The 26129-nt window shown below is 38.3% G+C and overlaps 2 protein-coding genes across 3 annotated transcripts; one reads left to right on the plus strand and one right to left on the minus strand.

Annotated features, from left to right (window-relative positions):
• The first annotated feature begins 2341 nt into the window (after positions 1 to 2341).
• On the plus strand, positions 2342 to 9994 carry tbpl1 (TBP-like 1). Of its 2 annotated transcripts, XM_084738002.1 has the most exons (8): positions 2345 to 2451; positions 3150 to 3246; positions 4400 to 4643; positions 4755 to 4837; positions 5320 to 5383; positions 6501 to 6604; positions 7179 to 7273; positions 8903 to 9994. In XM_084738002.1, exons 3-8 carry the CDS (start codon positions 4509 to 4511, stop codon positions 8995 to 8997), a joined length of 576 nt encoding a protein of 191 aa, XP_084594128.1. In that variant the 5' UTR covers positions 2345 to 2451; positions 3150 to 3246; positions 4400 to 4508; the 3' UTR covers positions 8998 to 9994. The 2 variants fall into 2 exon arrangements, with proteins under 2 accessions (XP_084594127.1, XP_084594128.1); XM_084738001.1 differs by lacking the exon at positions 3150 to 3246 and having other exon boundaries at positions 2342 to 2451.
• A 1360-nt stretch (positions 9995 to 11354) lies between these two features.
• On the minus strand, positions 11355 to 25131 carry slc2a12 (solute carrier family 2 member 12). The gene is made up of 6 exons (XM_084737975.1): positions 24987 to 25131; positions 21545 to 21662; positions 15750 to 17048; positions 14125 to 14247; positions 12738 to 12870; positions 11355 to 12638 (listed from the first exon to the last, which is right to left on the minus strand). Exons 2-6 carry the CDS (start codon positions 21636 to 21638, stop codon positions 12545 to 12547), a joined length of 1743 nt encoding a protein of 580 aa, XP_084594101.1. The 5' UTR covers positions 21639 to 21662; positions 24987 to 25131; the 3' UTR covers positions 11355 to 12544.
• Positions 25132 to 26129: the final 998 nt, after the last annotated feature.

Genomic DNA, 26129 nt, shown 5'->3' on the forward strand with positions numbered 1-26129 from the left:
CAAAAAAATGCAAACAGCAGTCTCTATACATTTTTTTTAGTTAGCTTTGCATTGAACACAAATAAAAATGGCTAGCTGAGCTAGCGAGAAATTTTGTTTTTATTTCAGTTACACATGAAGGTGTATTTTAAATCAGCATGAAACAATGATTTTTAAAAAATAAATTAAACAAGATAATTTTGCAGGCTGGATTATATTCTATTTTTGACAACATGTTGCAGGCCTGAGGGAGGGGGGGTGGCCGGCCCAGAAACTGAGACCCCTGCATTAAAACCCCTCCTCAGGCTGCCAAAATGAAGATTGGCCTGACTTAGTACCTAAATCAGATGCACACTTTATTTAGTGTCAGTTCCTTTGTAACTATATGAGTTGTATGGATGTAGTTTGGCTGAAGTTGAACTAATGTTTGAAAGTGGTTTTAGTTTGACAACCAAAATGTTTTTGACAGTAGTTCAGATGCAGAAGAACTACTTTTCATTGTAAACTGACTGGTTAACTACAGTTTTAAAGTTGTTTCCCCAACACTGCAAACACAAACATTCCCAGAAGCATGAAACAATGATTTATCCCTCACTTTCCCTCAGTCACTCTCTTTTTGAGACACACATACACACACATACACACACACAGAGTAGTTACAGTGATGGACCGTCTATTTATTCTTAGACATATCTGCATCTATTAAGCCGTAAGTGCTCACATCTGTGTGTTTACATGCTGCATCTTATGACCTAATGAGAATAAGAGCATTGTTCCCCTGGGAAGAGGCTGCCCCAGTGATGTGCAGCCCCAACAAACTGTAAACATACTCCTGCGCCCTGCGTCAGCTGCCTCACAGCACACACAAACACACACATACACGCCATCAATGCTAGCGGTCTGACTTTCCTAACCTGCTCTAAATCTAAACCTTTATAGTAAACATCTTGGGACATCTGAACAAGGCTCTTGTGCAGAATGGATGTGAATCACAGGGCTATAATTCACCAGAAGAATTAAATGAGAGGGAAAAGAGACAATTTGGTAACCAGGGAGGAAGAACAATAACAACAAGGCTGAATCATAAAGAAGTTATTTTTCTGTTTTGTTTGGGCGCTGGCCAGGTGGGAGAAGTGTTTGCAGTGGTCTGAGCAGAATCGCTGGGTTACAGGACACAAATGTGCATAAGCAGGCAATAAGTCATGGATATTAACTCACATATACAAATACACATGAATGCGTGCACATACACACAGATCTGTGTTTAGTTTGAGCAACTTTATCTCTTAAAGATTATATGTCATTCTTATCAGTTTCACTTTCATCCGGTTACACAAAGTTGAGCGGGTCAAATGAGTTCAAGAAAAAGCATAAGCCAACACAAAATCTCATAAAGTCGTGATCCATCTGCCTAAAGGTCACAATCAGTGCAGGATGTGACAGTGCACAGAAACCTCAGGACAGCATCCATTCACTAAATTCATTCATGAGCCACAGGAGCGGCTGTGAATTCTCTCATTGATAACACAAACATTCCCGGCCGCCTCCAAACTTTACTCCTTCTCATCTTTTGTAGCTGCTCCAGAATTCCCTGAGGAGCGTTTACTGACCAGATGTGCTCATTTTCCTTGGAGATGTTCTAATCCACATAGCTTAAATGTCAATACACCATAAACACTGAAAAAAGGTTACACATTGTTATCTGGAAATGGTGTTAACATAAGCCTGTTAAGTGTAATATTGGCAGGCGTAGATGATTACAAAGACAAATTTGTGGACATGGAATTTGGCTAAAGTCATTGAGACTTTTAACCCTTACTTAGACTTAAATTAGAACTTTTAATGATTAAGAATTGATTCATAACAGATTAACCAATAATTACATCAACATATTAGCTCATGCTGCTGGACATTTGTAGACAACTTGAGCGTTTATTACTTCAAATTATGTAAAAATTTTGTTTTGTTTTGTTTTCAAAACAAAATGTTCCTCATTGCCCACAAGGTGATGCAAAATACAAACTTTAGACCAATTTACCAGTTGCTGTTCAAGTCAATCTTTGCAGCAGCCAGAAACATTAATTGTGTTCTTGATCTCTTTGATAGTAAAGGTAATAAATAATATTAATAATAAAGAGGGACCCAAGTCAAACGTACCCAATGTATCCTATACAGTTTTAAAAGAAGAAACTATTTTTTGAGTTCTTTATTTGTCATGGGTCCTCATTTAAAGTATCACACACTATCAGAGAGGAGGGAACACTGTCAGGTCATTTTAAAGAAGGATTCGTTGAATTTTGAAAGTTCTTCCCGGAAGTTGCCGTTGAGTCCCCTAGGTCACCTTGTTTTATTTTGAAAGCTAAAACCGGAAGGTGGTCAGTTGTCTGCAGAGGAAGGGGTGTCTGTCCACAAATTTGACCGTTGACTGGATTGTTTATGTCTCCGGGTTGCAGCAAAGAGCAAGCTGAGGAGGTAGCTAAAGAATGAAAGAAAATATTCAGACATACACATCTGCAATTTACACGCAAACCCGTCCGGAAACACTGCAACTGCCTCGTTCGCAGTGTAACGATATACAGCTAGCTTGCTAGCTAGCTTAGCCAACAACTTTTCATTCATTACTGCCTGTGCACTTTTCTTTGTTGCTAGCTAACGGATAGCTTTATTCACAACATTAGCTGAACAGTAGGTATCCTTAGTCTGTTGCTTTTAGTCGTTCAGTTCAGTTGAATTTTATCCACAAAACACGTTAGATCATGCAATTAAGTTGGATTAGTTTTCGATAAATAGTTGACAGCCCGGCTTGTTGGACCACAAGATTAGCTAGCATCATTTCCCCCAAACAAGTTTATCAGGTGCGTTACTATGCAATACAACACTGGGATGAGCGATGCTTAATCTGTAACGCTAATAAACCTTGCATTTTAGTCAAATATACGACGAGCCACATTATACGCTTTCACAGATTTAACTGAGGAATACATCATATGTTGCATTTAGCCTCCAATGTATTGTTTCCCTTCGTCTTGCTTGGTAATTGAGTAGCAACAGAGAGTAGCTAACGTATCATGCTGTATCATTAGCTGGTAAGCTAACGATAATAGATGACTACTGTAGCTTAAAGGTACATTTAAAAGAGATGTTTGAATTACTCATCTGGTGTCTTGCAGATGCTTGTGTGATTCGTATTTTGAGTCGCATCCCTGTATCTCAAGTAGATGGGAAACATAGCTGGACTTTCAGATGAACTGGTGCTGCTGAACTAAGGTGGCAAGTTAAAACCCCATTCCTGTGATTTTATTCATTTGTAAGAATAGGATTTGCACAGAGGGACTTTCTCAGTGTGCTAGTTGATTTCACTTCATGTGCAAGGTGTATATTGAGCTAATCCGATGTAGGGCTGACATTTATGATTGTTTTAGAGCTGCTACAATTAATTGATTAATAATAAACTATCAAATGAATCCCCAACTTTTTTGAAAATAGATGATTTGTTTTGAGTCATTTTTTAAAGAAAAAAATCTATCATTTCAGTTCCATAAATTTTAATACTTTCTATTTTCTTTGGCAGTGAATTGAATATCTTTGATTTGTGCACAAAACAAGACATTTGAATACATCATCTTTGGCTTTGGGAATCACTTATTGACTTTTTTCACAATTTTATGACATCTTATCGACCAAACAACTAATTGGTTAGAGAGAAAACAAAACAAAAACAAAATAACAGTTTTAAAGATAAAATAATCATTAGTTGCAGCCCTAGATTAGTTGGTCATTTTTTGTGACATTTTAGGGACTAAAAAATGAAATGAAAGTTGTGAAATTAATATAATTAATCTATAATGAGAAGAAGTCATTAGTTGCAGGCCTAAGTATTTTCATTATCAATTTATTATTATTATTTTGCCAGATATTCTCATGATTAATCAATTAACCATTTAGTCTATAAAATGTCAAGAAATTCTGTCAAATGTTCATCAGAATTCACTGAGAGCCCAAAGTGTTGTCTACAGATTGCTTCTTTTGTCCAACCAATAGTTGAAATAGTCAAAGATTCTTCATTTACTATCTATAAATGACAAAGAAAAGCCACATATCCTCACATTTAAGAAGCTAGAACCTGCAGATGCTAGTCAGTTTTGCTTGAAAAACGAAACAAACAAAACAATGTATATAATCAAAATAGTTAGGAACTAATTTTCTTTTTATCAGTTAATGGACTAATTGTTGCAGCTCTAATGTCACTTATGAAAACGTTAAAAAGAGGCCTTTTTGAAAATAATAAGATTCAAAAAAGGTTTTGAGGCATTGCATTAATTGACAGTGTTGAAAAATATTTAATGAAAATAAAAAAGATTGTTCGTCATTAACCACTTTCAAAACAGTAATAAATCTTGGGCCTTTTTTCCCCTTCCAGCTTGTCTTGTCTCCTCGTCTGTACATGACATCGTGGTGATGGTGGCAACGGTGGTAAATGTGTGAGGAGAAAGCCCCTGTGGTCCTCTTGCTGCACCGCACACTTCCTCATGGATTCCAGCAATGACGAGGCACTTGATATCATTGTCACCAATGTGGTGGCAACCTTCAGGACCAGGTGCCACCTCAATCTGCGCACCATTGCCTTAGAAGGAACCAATGTCATCTATAAGCCAGAAGTAGGGGTGAGGAAGTCAAGAGATTACATATCCATCCATACTACAGTTTTTGTGCATTATCAAGGCTTTATGATGTGGGCCATGTGGGCACCAATCAGGTTTTTGCTTTCTTTTTAGAAAGTCCTAATGAAGCTTCGCAAGCCCAAGATAACAGCCTCAATCTGGTCCTCAGGGAAAATCATCTGCACTGGAGCAACAAGGTAGACTCATGAAAGACTCATCCTAACCAATAGCTGCCTGGAGATTTAAAAAAAACTGAACTGCAACTGCACATAACAAATTGAGTTGGTGGTTGCCAAAGGTCCATTAATTTTCTGTGGTGAGAGAAATGTTGGCTGCTGATTGTCTTGGCTGTCTCGCCTCCTTTATTGTTGGTGCACTAATGTTGGCTTCAGCTGAATGTTTGAGCAATATTGCTCATCAGCTGCCAGTAATGCAGAGGCATTATCATTTATCTGACCTGTCACAGATACAATGATGATATCAGAGCAAGTCATTATCATTTTTAGCAAACCAGCTTGACAATCATCAATTTTGACTAATGGTGCCCTGAAGCTACAGGAACTGTTGTGGTTGCTTGTTGCTGTTTGTGTGTTTTATCTTTTTTGTGTGCCAAACCATACACACTATACCTCTACCACTGTTATCCTGCCTCTGACTCCTGTTCTCCTCTTTTGTTCAGTGAGGATGAGGCGAAGCTGGGTGCTCGCAGATTAGCACGCTGTCTGCAGAAACTGGGCTTCAAGGTGAGAATAATCATATAGCTGTTTGTTAAAAAGGACTGTAACAGATGCAAGGTTTTTACTTTGCAGATATAGATTGCATTTCAGATGCTCTAGTTCAGTGGTTCCCAACCTTTTCTGACATGCCCCCTTCAGAAGCGTTTTACTCTATATTTCTCCCCACACTCATCCACACACACACACACACACACACACACACACACACTCTGACCCTACACCTGGGGGTGCCACCCCCCACTAGGGGTTGCTAAAGCTTCACGGGATTGTGAGGCCTTCTTGATTTTAAGTGATGTAATTTATATTTAAAAATTTTCAGTAGGCCTGTATCTCAGTTTTTCATTAATTTCTGTGAGGAACACTAAATTAAATTCAGATTTTTTAAATTTTGATTATTATTTAAGACATAAACTTAAAAAAGCTCACAGGATAAACCTGAACACAAGCTGTACTCACAGAGCCTTCTCTCTCTGCTAAACAGCCTAGAAAGCATTAGAAAAGTATGCAGTTAAAACAACCAAAGAGCTAATAAAACAATGGCCAAGCATCAAGGAGAAGAAAACTCAAAAAGAAGCCTTTCAAGTATGTATGATTGTTGAAAATTTTAAAATTTAAAATACAAGCAACAAATTGAGTAAAATGTTACTGAAAGTCTCTGATGCAGTTTTCGCAGGAAATAATCTGCTCAGATTTAATCCAAATTGATTGTTTTACAGAATCTTTCTGCAGTTATTGTGTTCACTGTTTGGGTTAATTGTACAGTTTTTCGTTTGTTTTGTACAGTTATTGTTATGCATTGACTATAATATGAAATATTCCTAAAATATGTCACTTAGTAAGGGGTTGTCAGTTTACTCAATGATAGAAGAGGGATTGCACAGGGATTTAGACAACAAAATCGCTTTTCAATATATTGCAAACCAATGATAAAAATATGATAGTAATAGTCTATTAATATTGACTCAATTAATAGGTCTATAAGCAAGCATATGGTGTGTCAGTAGATTTTATGTAAGTACTTTACAATCCTGGTCTTACTATCATAGTTAGGACTAATATGCTTGAAGGACAGCATATATGTATATAATATATGTGTCTGTGCATGTGTGTGTTGTCTGTTCAGGTGAGGTTTTCAGCCTTCAAAATTGTGAATGTACTGGCAGTGTGCTCAATGCCGTTTGCAGTCCACCTTATAGACTTCACCAAGAACAACCGTCCCATCGCCAGGTAATCCAGTACTATGCATCACACACACTGTCATCACACTAGTTAAAACTGTCACTACCATCCAGACTTGTCTGAGTTAAGCAGTATTTAAAAATAAATTAATATGTTAATTTTGCTTCTTCCTGTAGCAGACCCTAATCTTCACGTCAGTTCAGAATCAATTATGTTTTATGTTGCTCATTTTTGTTTATTAGGTTGAAGCTGTACATCACTATAATCATCATGAGCACCATTTTTGTTTATTTCTATGTTCAATTTTGCCTGAGACACTTCAGTGCGGAGTGGGTAGCTGTTATTTGACTTAAAGTGGTTCGATATTTGCGAGGACAGGATGACCTCTAGTGGTGGCAGCACTGCTCAGCACTTTAGTTTGCATTTGGCACGACTGCAAAGCAAACAGACAGAAGGTGACGGTGTAGTCAGCAGTCACTTATTTATATGAAGCCATGTGGAGTACTGGCATATGGCATCCTATAAAACAGTCTCAATGCTGTATTTGTGTTTGTTTCAAGATATGTGTGCTGAAAGCTTTCAGTGTAACAGTACTTAATCATGTGTTTGTGTGTTTTGTCAGTTATGAACCAGAGCTCCATCCTGCTGCCACGTATAGGATCAAACAACTCAAGGCTACTATACAGGTGTTCTCTACTGGCAGTATCACAGTTACAGGTACTTCACTCACACTCACACACACACACACACACACACACACACACACACACACACACACACACACGCTGTCTTTTTTTAACATTCATTTTCAAATGAAGCTTCAAATGTCTGTCATTATTTAGACCCCTTTAGTACCAACTAAGGGAAAACCGATGGAAAACACAAACTACCTCAGATTAGTAGGTCACATAACCAAGCGAAAATGTCATCATGTTGTGTTGTTGGGTGCCAGAAAAGTAGTAATGGCTCAAAAAAAAATTTATGGCATACCAGCTGCCACTGCCAGTCAAAAAAAAAAAGATGACAACTACGGTTAAATGCGATAAAAGGAAAGCTGGGAGATGTGTGCAATCCACAACAAAATAAACAAGTGAAAAAGGTAATTTAAAAAAAAGGAAATATTCGCCCACCTATTTTCCTTATTAAAAAATACAACCAATCACCTTCTTAATTCAAGATTCTTTTTTACCTAAGATGAGCTTCAGTTGCCTTGTTGAACTCCACTTCATTTGAACTCGACAGACTGAAACAAAATAAAACTCACTCTTCCCACTGATATAACAATCACTACATCTGTTTTGGTTGAAATAAATCCTTAAATCCCTACGTTAGATGTGATGTACAGACTCTCTTCCTCTCACTTGTCCTCCAGCTCAGTGCACCGTCCGCCGGTCAGTGGGTGTGTCGTGAGCAGCGCCTGTCACATGTGCAGACCATTAAATAAGAAAAATAAAATGACAAAAAAATCTATTTCTCTTTTCAATAAGTTGCAACTATCCAGCCGTAAGTCAACATGAAAAAGTAAAATAAAGCAGATACATGAAAGTACAAATAGTGACGCAGAAGAGAAACTCAGAAGCTACAGAAGTGCTGAGAGCTGAAGACACGGGGACTTTTAAACATGTGTTCCTCTCTGCTCTCCTGTACAGACATGAGTTGAGTCTTGGCTTTCCAGTGCACATAAAAAAAACAACAAAAAACAGAAAAGCAAACTTGTCTACTGGTAGTGGGAAAAAGTTCTATCATTTATGTTAGTGGTTTTAACCACGTATAAAAGAAAACTGCATATATGCACTAGTTTTGGTGTAAATCGATATTAGTGCAGCCTAATATTTATCAGCAATGGTGCAGCAATACCAGATTTGAACGGAATTAATAGACAACAAAAGGATGCTGTGCAGCATTTGAATATTGATATAGGATTTGAATGTCAACCTTATGAATGAAGCTTTGAACTTTTTGGTATAACAAACACACTCGCATTAACTTCTCTCCATGCTTCTTTACATACAGCTTGAGGGCACACCAGCTTAAGGGATTGAGGTCACAATAATGCACTTTTATAGTCTTTTACTACCAGTAAAGCGGTTTGTAAATAACCCAATTCCCCAAGGAATTTTACACTGAGGGAAATAGTTTTTGCTCTCCTTGTTTTTCATGCCATGCCTTTGGCCGAACTTCACCCAAACAAAGAGTGAATTATTTTGCCACTTTCATTTATCATGATTTTCAATTCGTCTGTATATGAAATTTATTGCCTTTTATTATTATTGCCTTTTTCTGTTTTCTTTAATGTACTTGTTCTTATGTTCTCACCCCACTCCCCCACCCCCATCCAACATTCAGGACCAAATGTGCAGAATGTGGCTACAGCTGTTGAGCAGGTTTATCCGCTACTGTTCGAGTGTCAGAAACCACGCAGCAAAATAGAAAACAGTTAAAATACAGAAGAAATGGAGGGAAAGAAAAGTCACGTCTGATTTGTTTGTTACAAGTGAAGAAAGCACCTTCTCTTTGGATTTATTTGCTTGATTTTAACATTAACATGGCAGCAGTCGCAAACTTCTAACACGATCAATGGACTTGATGTCACCTGGATTTTAAAAACTTCTCAACAACCATACTCGGAGTCTTAAAACTTTCCTCTCACAAAATGTCGTTGTTGTGGATTGTGTGGCTCTTGTGATTTTAACAGCCTGAACATGCAAATATGTCTTTCAAACATTGGTGGAAACTACTTCTTCGAACCTGACTGACACCGAAGGGGGTGGAAGTTATCTGCTTTTTATTTGCTCTGGGTGTTTGTGCACGGACACGGAAGGACAAGTTTTCAACAAGCTAATCGTTTTAATGATTAACAGTGGTGACAATTGCAAAGATTCGGTATGGTAACACTATGAAGCCTTTTAACCCTATACACAACAAGTCGTCCACTTTGCCACTTTCTCTGAAAGAATCTCCGTCCATAGCTCGTTTGTACGTGTGTTAATGCAAACACAAGGCATCTACTGTATTACACATGTACACAAAGTAAGAGCAGGTCCCTATGCAGATACACATATCCGTTCACAATATGCATTAATCTCTGATTTTAACTGTCTCATTTCCCTACTTTGTTGAATGTCAGTTCACTATAAATTTGTTCATGTTTCTTAACTGTTGCATTGGATCTGAATGGACACGCAGTGTGTAATTTAATTTCTTGTCATTTCCTAATTGTTTTAAACACAAGGTGAACTTGCAACTATTTAATATTTTTTTCTAGGTTTGAACAATGTACAGAACAAGTTCGATGTCCTAAATGTTTTGGAATGTTATGAAAACTTTTGGAAGGTTCAGGTGTATGTTATTTTTCAGGTGTTGTTGAGCCATTTTCATGTAAAACAACTTCTATAGTGGTACTGAGACATGGCAAGATATTAAAAAAAATTGCTTTTTAGCTAAGTTATTAAAACACTGTCCACACTTGGTTTTGGAAATTGCTGTAAATGCACAGGTAAAAGTAACAAACTGAGAAAATTGATTGTAATGTTTATAATGTCATATAATGTCACAGTTATAACAGCAGTCTGGCAGTTAGCTTAGCTTTGTCACCAGTCAGGAGGTTTGGTACATTCATGTGAGTTTTTGCAGCAATATAAGACCATGAACGGTGTTCAAAGAGGCCATGCATACAGCATCAGCCAGTACCTGAACTGACCCTTCCTAAGTCCCGCCCCTTTTCACTTTGTACTCCAATGACAGTTGAGCATGCTTGGTACCTCAGTTAGCTTTCTCCTTTTCCAGTTTTTTGTATTACAGTGTGCTTCGTGCTACACTTTTATATGTTGGGAATAAAAACTAATTTTGAAGATGGTACCAAGATGTTGCTGGAGGACCTGTAAAAATAACATATATTTGCTACTTAAATTAGTTTATGTCAGCATAACAGTAGCTAATCTTCATCAATTGTTAATTAGCTAGTTAGCTAGCATTTTGCTCACATTAGCTCACTCAAGATGTAACCCTAAATGTGGCTTTTACAGGAAAAGGAGAAAGTTGACAGAGGAACCAATGTCTCAACTGTTATGGGAGCAGAGAGCAAAAAGGGGCAGGGGCAGGGGCAGTTGTCTGAAAAACAAACCCTTTGTAGAATACCATTCTTTTTAAAAAAAAAAAAAAGAACAGTGCGAGGATTAAGTGTTTTTACACAGGAACGAAAGCATAGTGAGGCTCTTTGTATGTATGTATATAATGAAGGCATCTGATGAAAATAATGTTGACAAAAACTTTGACATGTTGTCTCAAGTTTGTGGGATAGATTTTTTGAATTAGTGTCGACTGAAGGTTTGTGACACTTGTTCAGATTTTTTGTATTTTGTATAAAAATAAAGGTTAATGATAAACACGGCCACCACAGGACTATCGTGTTTTACTCAGATTTTCATAATTTCCCTTCTTTTTGTGTTTGTACGTCCTGATTACAAGTGAAGCATTTTCAATAGAATATCCTCTAAAGAGATTCTTAGTCTGACAAACTTTCCAAATACATTCGGTAACACTTAATAATAACCATCATTAATAAATACTTATTTAGTTAATATTTTGTTGATCAGAATGAAAACATTCACTTGCTGCATGTTTGTGTCATATAATATGATTCCTTTCTAAATTAAATATTGTATCATTGTTGAGAGACAGTAACAGTTGCATTCTGATTACATTAGTGTAGATCTAATTACAATTTGTAGCATTACAAATAATTAGTTAACATTAAATATCATTTTATTGTTTTTAACAGTAAAAAACTTGACAAAAGTTTAACTATTGATGTACTATTTATTCACCATGGTTATTATTAAGTGTTACCATACATTTCTGCATTTTACAACGAGAAGGACAAGGTTATGTATCAAAGTATTGATTTAAAAATGTGCCATTTTAATTTTGAACAGTCATTCTTTCTTGCAGTAAAACATTCATATTGTTAATCAACTAAGTACAATTTTGGCATCACTGACAAGTAAAAAAAACGCTCATCACTTTTCACACTTCTTGCACTATAACATCACTAATTCTTAATTATCTACCCAACAATACCATTAAACCTGATGAGTTCAGTATTTTTCTCTCTTGGTTGCTTGTTTTTGAGAATTCAGCAGCATAAAGTGGTGCTGAGTGTGTTGATTCATTATTTTCTTGCTTGTTCTCATAAAACGTACAGGAGGAGACACCAGGCTCTTCCTCAGACTTCAGTGACCAGACATATTTCTGTCACCACGTAGATTACAGTGTGTCCAGTAGCATTACTGGTATGACTGGTCTGAGTCAGGTTAGTGTTATAACATTACATATAACAGGGAGCAGCATATGAATGTAATAGGAATTCATTTGCAGTCCAGCAAATATCCAAAGAATATTAACATACACAGACATTTGAAGTGATTAGTGTCTAATCTTTAGTACATCTTTGATTTCCCCATTATTATCCGAAAGAGACAACTTTCTGTAAATGTTCATCACAATATCAAGTCAAAATAAAAGACTGTAGTAGTACAGTTTCAGAGCTCGTCATCACTTCTGCTGGCTATTGTGGAGTCAAAAGAAGCTAAACCCTCTGCATTATTGGAGCTATATTGTTAAAAGGGAGGAGGTAAAGAAAGGAAGGAACTAAATAAATTATATGTCTTCTATAATCACATATTCAGTCCCCACTGTTGACCTTTAACAAGCAAGAGTGAACCCTGAGCTATCCTCATTTGAGCAACTTCAAAAATCTGTTATTTAATTCTCTCCCTGTTACTTTGTTCCTTCACATACAGTATGTAGCCAAAATGATGACAGACGTCATTTTAGGAACCAGCTGGAACTGCAGGGATGTACCAATGTGGGTGAGATGTACAAGTCGTACCCCAGATTCTTCACAGTGCTGCTAGCATACTGTCCATCTGGATCCTTGCTCTTGACTCTCTGTCAGGTGAGGTGTGCGGTTGCGTTCTTTTAGAGGAGTCATACGTCTGCTGGAATCTCTGTGTTTGTCCTGCTGCTGATCAGACTCTCCTGCGGCTGAACCTGCCTGCAGAGCCTCACCTCAAAATTTTTCCTGGTAAAGCCGAAAAAAGAAGAGATGGAAGATTAAGAAAACCATTGCACAAACAGATTTACAGGATAAATATAAATGTACGTGTAGGTTATCACTCACTTCTTTGCTAGCTCCTTTGATATCTCCTCCAGCGTGCGACCTTTGGTCTCAGGCACACAGAGGAAGACAAACACCAGGAGAACAAAACTCATTGCAGCATAGAGGAACATCACATTGGGAACACCAATCTTTTCTAGAAAAACAAAAGCAAAAAAATACTTTACTTATTTACTAAAGATAACCTCAGTCTGCATACTGGTATGTTTTACATTACAATAATCTACTTGCTCTGCTACAGTTGTTGTGATATAGTTTAGATGTACTTGACAGACAAAAATGATTGACAAAATATGCAAATTAGGTCATGCTAGTGACTTGCAGAATGTATGTATGTATATTAAAGTTTGGCATGTGAAGCCCTTTGGCCTGCAGGTGTGTGTGGAAGGTGCTGTATAAATAAAGTAGAGTTTCAGTTTCTGCTAAAAACACACGCCCTATAATGGTGCACATTCAAAATGATGACGATTATAATATTATACTTACTGAACAACTATTTTAGGTGTAGTCTCCCTGTTAGGCTAATCCTGAAGTATGATGACTTAGGTTGGCAGTCTGACTGCACAGTAGTAGGAACAAAGCGAGACACACCTCTTTTTTTCAGGAAGTGAACAAGTTATAACAACAACAACCTCTTACACTAAACTTGGATGCCTTTGTCCTCCACCGACATTATTGTTTTTCATAAACTGTAGTGGGCGAGTTGTAAAGCTAGAGTTAACATTTTTGTATATAAAACTAAATAACCTAAGGTATCCATCGTGCTAGCTTGCAAGGAAGGAGGCTAACTTTTCTTCCTTGTTATATTGACAATAAGGAGGTGCTCACCATAAAATTGCCAAAAAATGCAGTTTTTGCAGAAATGTCTAAATGTCAAAAGTATTTGATGCCAAATGACAGCATGACTTTTTCTATGATGTACCTCAAGATCTTGGTGTAACATTTTGCAAAGATTTTTGCGCATGGAAATGGACATCATATACTGTACTTGCATCAAAATGATCTGAGCCTTTATAAACTTCCAACATTTGAATAGGTGCCTCATCAAAACATAATGTTTATTACAGTTTAGACAAGAAAAAATGCTGAGCTGCATCTTAAATTAATCTCCAGGCTCCCAGCTTTTAGATGTGACCTGTTATCTCCCCCCACAGATCCCTGATCCCCACTAAAACAGACATATGTCATAAAAACATTTTGTTCATCTTTCTTTGCCTGTCCTGGGCAAAAGGTTTAAATAAAGTGAAATGAATAAATCTGTTTTATGGTTAAAGTGTTTGTTTACCTGTAATTATGGTTTATAGAACAGCTTCTGTAAAATTATAGCTCTACCACAATTAGCTTTAAGCTACAATTAATAAATTATAACCAATAAAACACACACACACACCTGTAACTGTGAGGAAGGTCATAGAGATGAGCAGGTTGGTGGCCCAGTTTACAGCTGATACCACAGACACAGCCCGGCCTCTGACTCCCATTGGAAAGATCTCACTGAGAACCACATACACCACTGGAAACAAAAGAAAACAACGACACATGGTGACATAAGTGGCCACAGTTATTGAGGCATGAATACAAATAACATGAAGAGGAACAGCTTTGATATTTTGACACTTGACAATGTTGTATGGCGAGTTACAGGCCAGGTGTGAAGCACTGAAGTCAGGGTCCACACTGCTTTATCTGCAGAACTGGAGCATTTCAATCAATACTTCACCAAAGCCTAGTTATTGTATGACAACCAATGTTGTACTTTGTACTTTGAAGTACAACATACTACTAGCTGCAGCCACTAGAACCAAATAAACTAGACAAATTCTCTTAACATACACTGTAAGTGCATATGGATCATAATAAAGCAAACATAGCTTTGTGTCCTCTGGCAAAAGTCATGCAGGTATGCAATGATTCTTTTAAAGGACTAAATCTGAAAAATCACTGAACCTTGACAGACAAAGAGACTGAAGGAGTACATTACAAGTTATGGTTGGGGCATATCGACCGTTTTTTCACATGACAATATCAACAATGAATCACTGTGATGTACGATAACACCGTTAACCAGCAGTATTGTTTCTTCATATTTTTGAGGTGGATTACATTTGCCTGTGGGGCTTTCTGCCAGAAAGCCTGTCTTCCAGAAAGCCATGGTTTGTGTCCCTAGTCAACGTTGACTTATAATTTTAACCCAAACCACGATCTTGTCCTAAACCTAACAAAGAAGTTTTGGTTCCTGAAGTTAACCAAGTACTTATGTTGCCTAAACCTAACCAAACTGTGACTAAAAACTGAAAATAATGTCAACTAAGTCTGACAACATAAAGTCAATGTTGACTTCTGGCTAATTGATCACTAAACAATTATTAAATTTATCACTGACTATTTTGATAATCTATTAATTGGTTTGGGTGCTTTTTAAAGACAAAAAAAATCCAAATTCTTTGATTTCAGCTTCTTGAGTGAGAATATTTTCTCTCTCTTTACTCCTCCTTTGATAGTAAACTGAATTTCCTTGTGCTGTGGACAAAACAAAACATTTGAGGACATTATCTTGGGCTTTGGGAAACACTGGTTTTCACCATTTTTCGATGTTTTATAGACCGAACAACTAATCATTTAACTGGGAAACTTCTTCTGTCTTCACACAGGATCCAAATTCTGGTCTCCTGGGTCAGAGTCCTGTGTGTTGTCCCACCACAATATCCTGCCTGTGTGGACTCTCTCAGTATTTTTTACTACATCACCTGACTTTCTAAAACAGCGCTCAATCAAGTGGTCATGTGCAAGAGTTTTGCAAATCCAGGGTTATCATGTAGACATGACCCAGCAACAGCTTCTTTTTATTCTCTTTCCAACATGTCCAAAACAGAACCTTACCAACAACTCCTGCTTTACAGCTTCTCTGACAGGACAAACAGCCTCAAATGTCATCTGTATTGTAGGTCATCAGTTATTGGTTTTTAATTTGTGTGCGTGTGTGTGTATAAGGAGTGGCTGAATGACGGTGCTTACTTGGCCCGAGGCTGATGGAGAAGGCTGCCACATACACCAGCAAGCTGATCAATGATGCCAGCTTCAATGAGGAAGAAACTTCAACAAAAGTCTTTCCTCCTTCCGACTCCCCAAACCCATCATCCTCTCTGATCATTCCCTGTGCCTCCTCCTCACTGCTCCACTGGCTGGGGAAGTGAGTAGAAAAAATGTCACTGTCCTCAAAGTCTACAGCAGTTCTGTTTAAATTCCACGGCGTGTTTGTGTAGTTTAGTGTTGTGTGACTTTTGCACAGGCTGGTGAGGTGAGTGTGGCTCTGCAGTGTCAGTGTACCCAGTGCAACCAGTGACATTCCCATGGCAACAGCACCCACACACAAAAAGCTCTTGGGTCCCACGCGGTCGACCAGCAACACGGCCGGGATGGTGCCGACTACTTTGACCACTCCAAACCCTGTGGAGGCCAGGGTTGCCGCAGCATCACTGTTGAAGCCAACGCTGCGGAGGAGTGGTGAAGCGTAGGAGAGGATGTTGGGCTGACCAGTCGCCTGCTGAAGGAAGACTAACGCCACACCTGTCAGCAGCCGCGAGCGCAAGTTGGCCTTGGCGCTGAACAACTCCCAAAAACTGTGCTCCGATTCCTCTTTAAGTCCTGCCTGGATGTCTCTGAGCTCCACCTCCACATGCTCCTGAACCCCACCTCTCATTCTGGCCAGCACTATTCTGGCCTGCTCCACTTTACCGTGCGCCACCAGGAAGCGTGGACTGGGCGGGAGGAACAGAAGGACGCTGATCTGCAGCAGCGCCGGGGGAATTACTAGTCCAAATGTATACGCCCAGCCATGGGGCAGAGTAGCAAAGGCATAGCTACAGCTGAATCCCAGCATTACACCCACCACCAACATCAGTTCGTACAACGTCACCAGCAGACCCCTCCTCTCCCTCGGCGAGATCTCCGCAATGTACAGGCATGCTCCAGTCCCCGACAGCGCCGTTCCCATGCCGACTATCAGCCTGCCCAGTGTGAGTGCAATAAATGACGTGATGGCGATGAGCACGACCGTCCCTGCAACCACCAGGGTGGCGCTCAGGAGCAGGGAGCAGCGGCGGCCATAGCGATCCAGAATGGGACCTCCAGCCAAGCAGATGAGGAGAGCGCCTAGGAGGTGGGAGCTGACCAGCAGTTCCTGTTCCCGGCAAGAGAGTGAGAGGAGCCCCCGCAGCTGCAGCAGGACTCCAGAGGTCAGGCCCATTTCGTAGCCCAGCATCAGGCCACTCAGAGAGGCCGCTACAGCCGCTACCACCACCAGCCAGCTGCAGCCTGGAGACAGGGACACAAACAAAGAGAACAGACCATTAGATAACAGTTTAGGAGACTTGGATTACACCAGATGAGCAGTATGGAGGCATTAATTGTTTTTTTCTGTTTGAAAACTGGTCACCTTTCTCTTACAAAAAACAAAACAAAACAAAAAAAAAGTGGTTTTCCTGTGAAACTCCAGCAGTGTTTTGTGAACCAAAAACCATGACTTTCAATCAGCATGAGGGTGAGCAGACTGAAGTTCATTTTTGAGTGAGTAAGTCCTTAGGGTGATCTTATGTAACGCACGTTTTCATGTAGATGAAAATTTAAGGGAAGCCTGCGCCTAAGTGGTTTATACAACCGGGCAGTGGTCGACCTTCTCAAGGACTCACTGACTTTGCTGAATTAGCTATAAGAGCAGGTTCAAAGCAGCTGTGTGTTTTGTTCTAAGAAGACATGACATTATATGATTTATAAACATTAGTAATGATACAGGTTATTGTTACAATTGCAATGTGCACCATGTTTGGTACATATTAAACCCAAGAGTCCAGATGACATTAACTTGACTAACTAACTTAACTTGTTCCATTCCTCACGCAGCATATGGAGCCCTTTCACCTGCCTACGCTCAGCCTACTCTTGTAGTAAAGATGCTTCTGCTGATCACACAGTTGATATCAGTTAAAGATTTTAAGGTTTAGGGCTTAGAGTGGACAAAGGCCACAGTCTGATGCACAGTGTACTTTGAGAGTACTCCCTGCTTAGGGAATGTCAGTTCAAGGAACAAAATTCCTCCATCTGGAATACCCCACAACATCTCCAATGAAGACATCACTTCCTCCTGTTCAGGTAAAACATCTGAGATACCATTTGCTGCAACTACACAAATTTTACCTAACTGATATAAAATGAAACAAAACAAACAAAACACAAACTGATGCATTACAAAACCAACAAGACCACCATTTGTTTCTTCTGATCATCAAACAAGTATTATACTGTTATACTGCTCTGTTAAGAGCTCATCAGGTTTTAAAGCAATAGAAGGTCTCTTGCATTTCCTGTAAGAACATAATAACCTCACCAAAATCAGGGTTGTAAGGTAGCAGTTAGATTAGAAATGCAAAATATGCTGTAATGTAGTATGTTACAAACCTGAAAGAGAACTGAAATCACCCATGAGGAGAGGTGCTGTACATACAAGAATAACATTGGATCAGACACTAAACCAACTTCATTCTGTGTTTGGGCGTGGGACAGCAAGGTGGAGTAGAGAGCATTAAGTATTTAATAGCACATGTGGAAATGGCTATTTCACACTGGGAGTAAAAAGATTGTCAAAGACAGCTTGATGGCTGAGGAGAGAACCTGATATATGGTTAAAAAGATTTTTAAAAAAAAGAGCATCAATTAATGTGTGTATCACTGTAATACACAAAAAGAAAAAGAAAACATTTTAAAACTATGTACCATAACTTTTGGCAGGACCACAGCTTTTCTCCCTGCAGGTTTCCCCCCAGTCGTGTCGTTGCATTAATGCTGACTGTGTGGAATCAGGGGTCGGAAGTTCACAAGAAGAATGCTGAAGCAATCTAGTGAGCCATTGTGCGAGTGTGTGTGTGTGAGGAATTTAAACCTACTTGCGTTGTCTTTCATGTATCAAGTGTGTGTGTGTGTTGTGCGCATGTATCGCACTCAGTGTACAGATATTTGTTATCATTACAACCAGACAGATAAGAAAGAAATAGTTGGAAAAACTGATGAGCTTAGCATGCATAGATCAACACTTTTTAAGTTCAGAATAGTTCATGATATTCACATGAGCAGTCATAAAGTTCATCATTATTGATCCTTGTATTGTTTTTCTATATTAAGTATTGCTGTTGACTTCAATGTGCATCTTTCCTTAAACAGTTTTCAGTAAAGGACACCGTACTGGAGTTATTGTTAATATTTACCTCTTCTTTATAACAGGTTGTAGAGTTACACCAACACAATTAACTACAATTGTCTTCAGAGGTGGGAGGTACAAATACTTGGCTACTGTAATTAAGTAGAGTTCTGTACTTTACTTGAGTATTTATTTTTCAGACAATATTTTACTCCTTACATTTTAAGAAATATCTGTCTACTCCTTCAATTTAAAAAAGTCGTATTACGTCAGCTTTCATGCATTTGAGGGGACTTATTGATTGTTTCTATTTTGCATCATTGCATTCTGCCTTCCCAACATCAAGACTGATTTCAGCCTAAATGAATGAGACAATAACACACAAGAGACAATTCCTCAGTGTATCCATCAGTGCATATCACACATGACAGACGAAAACTGTATAAAGAAAAAAAAAAGATCTGACTACATGAAGAGGGGGAGAGGGAGACGCGACCGTGGAGAAAAGTTTTGGACAGACCCAGCCGGTAAAATGACCATTAGAGGGAACGTCAGAGTATTTACTTTTACTTGAGTAGAGAAGTTGAATTAGTACTTTTTACACAAGTATCTGTACTTCTGTTTGAGTAAAGACTGTGTGTACTTTTGTCACCTCCTATTGCAACTTTTTTTGTTCTAATTTAATAATCACAGCAGAACATGAAAGGCAAACAGAGACACAGCTGCAAACTGCAGGGTCCTATAAGGTTTACAAAGACTGTTCCACTGCACCCCGTGTCTCAATCCTTTTCCATAAGTGACATTATCTAATAATGACTTTACAATATTTAATATATTAGACTGTGCTCTTGAGTATAAAGTCTTTCAGCTGCTGTGTAATTGGCATGGACTTAAAATTAAAATGATTTATTTAGAGTAAATATATATAGACTGTAATACTCTAGTAATAATACAACATTTTAAAGGAATGTTTTGTCACAAAATAACTGGGACAACTGTCTGACAATGAGTACTGATCTGACACCGGTGTTTCACTGTGTGGAAATGATTCAGATTTTAATGTGTAAGTTGACGTGAGACTTTAAAAGCACATCACTTCTTCTTACATGTAAGTTTGGATGTTTCTATACTAATATTTTAACAAATTTTACAGCTGTTCTCTGAATTGTTCCGGTCCATGTGTTTGTGTTCTTTAAAGCACACAAAATAACTCTAGAAAGGTAAATGGATAAATGAACTGAATGTTTTTTTTTTTTTAAAGATTTACGGGGATGTAGTTTGTGATGATGGAGTGTCACACCACTAAGGTCAGAGTGACCCGTGACATGCAGAGTCATAAACAACTTTTGGCTTCATCATCAGTGTTAATCAGTGTTAGAGGAAGCAGTAGGGATGCATGATATTGGATTTTTGCTGATATCCGATATGCTGATAATTTTCCAACCCATTTTGGCTGATCACCGATCCTGACGTGCAGATAAAAATTTTCCACCTGCTTGCAGAGAACATCAAGTCTCTCCTGTAGTTGAATCAAATTATTAAATCTACTCTTATCATAATGGCCCAGTGGCAGATGCAGACAAAATAAAATACAATGCTTTTCAAAATGTACACATTAACTGAACAAAATAAGAAAACTACTGCTGACAGTTTTTTTTATCTCTGCTCTTCACACATTTATTGTAATGACTGGGATGATTTCTTTTGTAGTGTTGAAAGAACTTGATTTGGCTCCTTTGCTTTTGACTGACGTTACAATCTTTACAAATAGCTACTTTGCTATTCATTTTGGACACTTCCACAAACCTCCACACTGCAGACATACTCACATTGTATGTGCATAATTAAAGTGTCATCTTATCAGCCTGCCACATGAGCAGAAACTTTACACTTTGGGCTGACGGTGATATTTCATTTTAAAGCCTTTATCGAGCGATGCCAATGACACGTGATGTTATTGTGCATCCCTAGGAAGAAGTCAATGTGAAGAAATTGAAATCGACTTTATGCATTTTGTTTCTTTTTTGTTTTTGCACTATTTGATACAGTTCTTCCTTCCCAACTTTCATACGTCTTACATAACATGCCTGTGTAACCCATTATGTCTAGACATTTTTAAGTGGCTGAAGGTGGGAAAGAGATACTGGGAAGGAAAATAAAGATACAGGACAACGTGTACGTGATATGTGCCCACTGTTTTGTATTGTTATATCACTACACTGCCATGTGTAATGCTCTTCATATAATTTAAAAAAAGAAATTAAACATGCAACAACCAAAATTTTTATTTTAGCTGAATTATCACATGTTCTTAGAAATGTATAGATCTATTCCAAGAAGCAGGTATACTGAGTTATCTGGATGACTTTAATGAGCAAATCAACATTTTTTGCACCAGTCGATTTCCAGATAACTCAATTAAACTGCTTCTGTAAAATAAGGAAGCAGAGAGTTTCAGCATCATCAGGTTTAATATTAGTGTTGCTGTAGGGAGGAGTCCATTTGTTCTTGAATTAAGCAGGTACGCCCTCACTAAACATCTAATTTACACAACGCACAAACAAGACTCTGACATACTTTTGTCTAAAGGCATTTAATTGGATCTGATTCAACAATGTACCTGGGCCTCTGGGTGGGGTCAGTTTCTGGGTTTCAGAGGTGGGGCAGCCTGGGAGGTAAGAGGTCATCTTTCTGGTCTCGCTGTTGGGGTCCATCGTCAACCGCCTCTAACAGTAGGCCTTGGTAAAACAGATACAAACCAACTCATTCAAACATTTTGATTATGAAGTACGATGAGTCTGCCTTTAAAAGAGCAATAAAACTCTTCGCTTGTTACACATCAGTCCTGAGCTGTCATCAACATACAGCTCAGAACAGGTACGGCAGCATTTCACGATTAAATTCTTCATGATGAAGCACATGGGAAATCTAATTCTTATCTAACTAACTGGACAGAATGTTGAAAGTTTTCATTAATAGTGCCTATGTGACTTTTTTTAGTTTTTGTCTTAATAACAAAATTATACTTTAAAAGCTATATAAAGATATATAACTATATAAATTCTACCTTACATTGAGAAATGTGTGGATCAGTTTCATTTATTTACTTACCAGGCACAGTGCACGTTAATCAACATTACAGTTCACACTCGAACGGAAATGTCCCAGAGTTAGCAACGATACAACAGTACAATACAAAACATAAAAGCATTACAAAAATATAGAGATAAAAGCAATGAAATTATGTAAAGGTAGTGCCGAGCATGAGGTAGTAAAATTACTCACAGTTACATGTTAGAAATAAAGCCAATCATTTCCAGAGAGTGGGTCAATTTTAGGTCACCAACAAAAAGAGTGCGGAAGAAATTTAGGAAATTGAAGATTTATATCTGTAGCACATTTTTGATAAAGCATTAAAATGGGTGTATTGTTTTACCAACGAAAGGAAAACAATGAGAGCCACTTTGTATTTTTTTTTTTTATTTTATCTTATTTATGAAGTACAGTAAAATGTTCTACATTGTTTTCCTGATGATTAATCTGTCAGTTTTTCTCTTGATTAATCGATTAGATGTTTTGTTTGTAACAAGTCAGAAAATGGTATAAATGTCAATCACTGTTTTCCAAAGCCCAAGATGACTTCCTGAAATATGTTTTGGAAATTTGTTTTGTCAACAACCCAAAGATAATCAGTTTACTATCATAAAGGAGTACAGAAAACTTTCACATTTAAGAATCTGGAATAAGAGAAATTAGATTTTTTAAAAGAATACTCAAACCGATTAATTGATTATCAAAATAGTTGGTGCTTAATTTAATAAATAATCGATTAATTGAGAAATCGTGACAACTCTAAGATGTGGAAATGGCAGTAAAAATTGTCCGGAACTTTCATTTATACATGAATTAAGTCCTACCAAGATTTATTAATAAGGCCTACTATGAATTGGATCACAATGGTTTGCAATTTTTAAGAAGAGGGTCTCCAGAAAAAAAAAAGCTTGGGAAATACTGCTTTAAGCCATGTCTTAATTTTCTGTTTAAAGGTTAGATAATTAGGGAACTCTCTTGTCTTAGCAGGTGGACTGTTCTGGTAGTTCACATGTAAGACCTTAAGGATGAGGCAAGCATCTGGAAAATGTTAAAAACTATCAGAATTAAACAATGTGCCAATAATGATAGCTAGTGGCCGTTCGGTGTTTTAAGGGTCTGTTTTTATAGGGACTCAATATGTTTCAGAGTTGTAGTGTTTGATGCTATGAATAATTCATATGACACATAAAAAGGCTGACTGTGTCTGTTGATAGGTGTGGTCCCATTATGCCTAAAACTACAGACAGATTTGCTTACATTCTGGCATGAGCATGAGTCACTTAACCGGTCAGAAATGTGAACCATGGCTGCAGTTTATTTGTTTGCAGCTTGTTTGTAAATGTGTCATCAGCATACATTTGACAGAAGGACAGAAGGACAGACAGACAGACAGAACCAGCACTTCTGTCAGTAATGGAATTTGATTTCCCTGCGTGGGTCCTAATGATGCAGGATACAGCCTCCTCTCTCCACACTCCTCATTTCTTCCAGATGCATTTAAGGCATTGAAAGATCCTTCATAAAGGCTTCATAACGACTTCCGGGTCCGGGGAGGAGAGAGGAGATGAGTAGGCATAATTCAGCGTAATGAAAAGCACCCCAGGTGTGCTGCGCGGGGGATTTGTTGTCACGTGTGTGGGGGTGGAGACAGTATGGAGGATGGACACCCCACAGGTGCCCTGGGAACTGAGGTAGATGTAATTTCTATTAAAAAAAAGGGATGAACACTCACAGAAGATTAAACCTGTCAATATCAATTTGGTCCTCTCCTCCAGGAAGCTGAATATCTTGACAAAACAAGATATTTGAAGATCTCACTTTGTGCTTCGGGAAATAATGATCAACATTTTCTGACATTTTATGGACCAAACAGCTAATCAGTTATTTGAAAAAAAAAAAAAAAAAGATCAAAAGATTAATCAATAATGAAAATAACTGTTAGTATAAAACAACTTTGGTTTAAATCAACACCCATCTGATCAAAACAAACAAACAAGATTACAAATCTAACCAGATATTTGATGCCAGCTCTTGTTACATGGCAACCAGCTATTTTTAGATATAATGTAGGGACTTGATGCCATTGTTATTATCATCATTTGTAGTTTTACTGGTCTTGATTTGTTGTCATTTTAATTAACTTATTTATTTTGTTACTTTTGCCTTGGACTTTTGATTTCTTTCCATAATGATGTAATGTTTACTTGTGTGTGGACCCCAGGAAGAGTAGTTGCTACCTTGGTACTGGCTAATGGGGTTTTAATTAAACAAATAAGTACTTAGGTTTGATACTCTTACTTATTATTGTGCAACTTGCATGCCCTGAAGGAACATCATCGCGGGAAAAAATGGTCATATTACTTTCTCCAAAATGCAGCATTATTTGATCCTGGTGCAATAAAAAGTGAAATTGTCATGACCATCACGTCAGTTCCTCCTTTCCCCTTTCTCTTTAGTCCTGGGTTAAACCAACACTGGTGCCATTTGGTGTCCCTGGATACAAGCAGGCTTCCAAATGAAAGCCCTGTCATAAATACCAGCTGTGTGCAGCTCACAGTGGACACTTGAAACTGGTTCTGCGTTACAGACATATTGAGTGAATTCTGGAAATGATCTGGGAGACTGTTCTGAAGTTGTGCACTTTCCTACACTTGCACTAACATCTGTATGGTTGCCATAATTTACAGTGTGTAATGAATGAGACTACTTCCTTTTCTATGTAATTTGTGTTCCCTAAAAGTCCGTGACTTCAGCTAAAATGTTGCAAGGTCATTTTTGGAAGCTGGAATCCAGAGACAACCAGGGAAAACACAACGTCTTTAAGGCAAAAGCCAAAGTTAGCAGCTTTCTCAACTTCAAGCATGGGCTTGCCCACTATATACGTGCAAATTAGGCGTGCTTCCCTGCATTAAAAGTGACAGCAAACACGTATTTAAGTTGTATTAACAGCTACATGCAGTGACACGTACCTGACGCCCCAGCTGTGTCTCTGTTCTTGGCTTAGCTTCGTGTTTGTCGGTCCATTCGCTTGTTTCTTCTCCAAACTTTCTCACAACTCTGCTCGTGTCGGCGCACGCACGGAACTTGTTTTGGTGAGGCGCTTGCTTAGCCCCGCCCATGTCCGTTCAGACCACCAATAGGAAGCGCCGCTTCGGGTCTTAGAACGCCCAGCGCGGAACCCTATTGGTCGAAACGCGTATAACTTAATGCATTTATAATGAAAAAATGTATTCAACTCTTGGCAAATATTTCCGTACTGTGGCGCGTGATGAGGAGCTACTAATGATCTTATCGCGCTCTGAGCTTTGTTGTAAGAAATCTAGCTACAATTTTATGTTCTTGTAGAGTCGCTTTATGTTGTAATCATCGTTATAAGGTCACCAGCTATAAAATACACCTGTATCAATAACGCTAATTCTCTCATACTGCATGCGAAAACAAACCCATGAGGCCACCTGCTGTTTTGCTCGGTTCCCATGTCCCTTTTCTAAGAATGCAGCAGGACGTCAGAGCTGTCACACCTGCCCTGCTGCCTCACACATGACAGAATGTGGCCTAATGTGCCTGTTACGCTCTGTTTGTGCCTGTCCTACTTTTCAGGAGATGTATTTAGATGTTCAGACATGGCCTATAGAATCCAACGTTTGACCTGTTTTAACTGCTGACATTTGATCCCCTGTGTGTTTGTGTGTGTGTGTGTGTGTGTGTGCGCACGCGTGTTATGTAATGACTCAGTAACCAAGATAACCATGGGTGGCCCAGTTGTTGGACACTGGTCTTTACTATGTCAGTAAATGATCACGTGATTATTGTAGAAGAGAGCAGGGGTTGAAGTAAAAGTTTTATGTGGAAGCAAAGGGTTCTGGGCACAACCTCTGTGCTTCAGGAAGAACCCCTGTAGAACCCATATTTCTAAGAGTGTATGTACTCTACATATACCAACTGTTTTTTTTTTTATTTTGGTTGGAAACAAAGTGGAATTTGACATTGTGCATTGTGACTTTTACTTTTCTCTGTCAAGATGAAAATAATAAATCGACCACATAACGTGAGTATATTTCTTTCACATAATGCTCATTATTATTTCCATTAATGATCATACATGTGTCAAA

This window comes from Lutjanus erythropterus, chromosome 15 (genome assembly GCF_056507025.1).
Source record: "Lutjanus erythropterus isolate fLutEry1 chromosome 15, fLutEry1.hap2, whole genome shotgun sequence".
In the NCBI taxonomy this organism is placed as follows: Eukaryota; Metazoa; Chordata; class Actinopteri; order Lutjaniformes; family Lutjanidae; genus Lutjanus; species Lutjanus erythropterus.

What these genes read in the sequence shown, in the direction of transcription:
- tbpl1 (XM_084738001.1), top strand. Translation starts at nt 4,509, where the DNA reads ATGGATTCCAGCAATGACGAGGCACTTGATATCATTGTCACCAATGTG. An exon ending in TCTATAAGCCAGAAGTAGGG is followed by an intron (nt 4,644 to 4,754) that starts GTGAGGAAGTCA and finishes CTTTCTTTTTAG; the next exon opens with AAAGTCCTAATGAAGCTTCG. An exon ending in TGGCAGTATCACAGTTACAG is followed by an intron (nt 7,274 to 8,902) that starts GTACTTCACTCA and finishes TCCAACATTCAG; the next exon opens with GACCAAATGTGCAGAATGTG.
- slc2a12 (XM_084737975.1), bottom strand. Translation starts at nt 21,638, where the DNA reads ATGGACCCCAACAGCGAGACCAGAAAGATGACCTCTTACCTCCCAGGC. An exon ending in CTCCATCAGCCTCGGGCCAA is followed by an intron (nt 14,248 to 15,749) that starts GTAAGCACCGTC and finishes TTTTGTTTCCAG; the next exon opens with TGGTGTATGTGGTTCTCAGT. An exon ending in GACCTTCCTCACAGTTACAG is followed by an intron (nt 12,871 to 14,124) that starts GTGTGTGTGTGT and finishes TTGTTTTTCTAG; the next exon opens with AAAAGATTGGTGTTCCCAAT.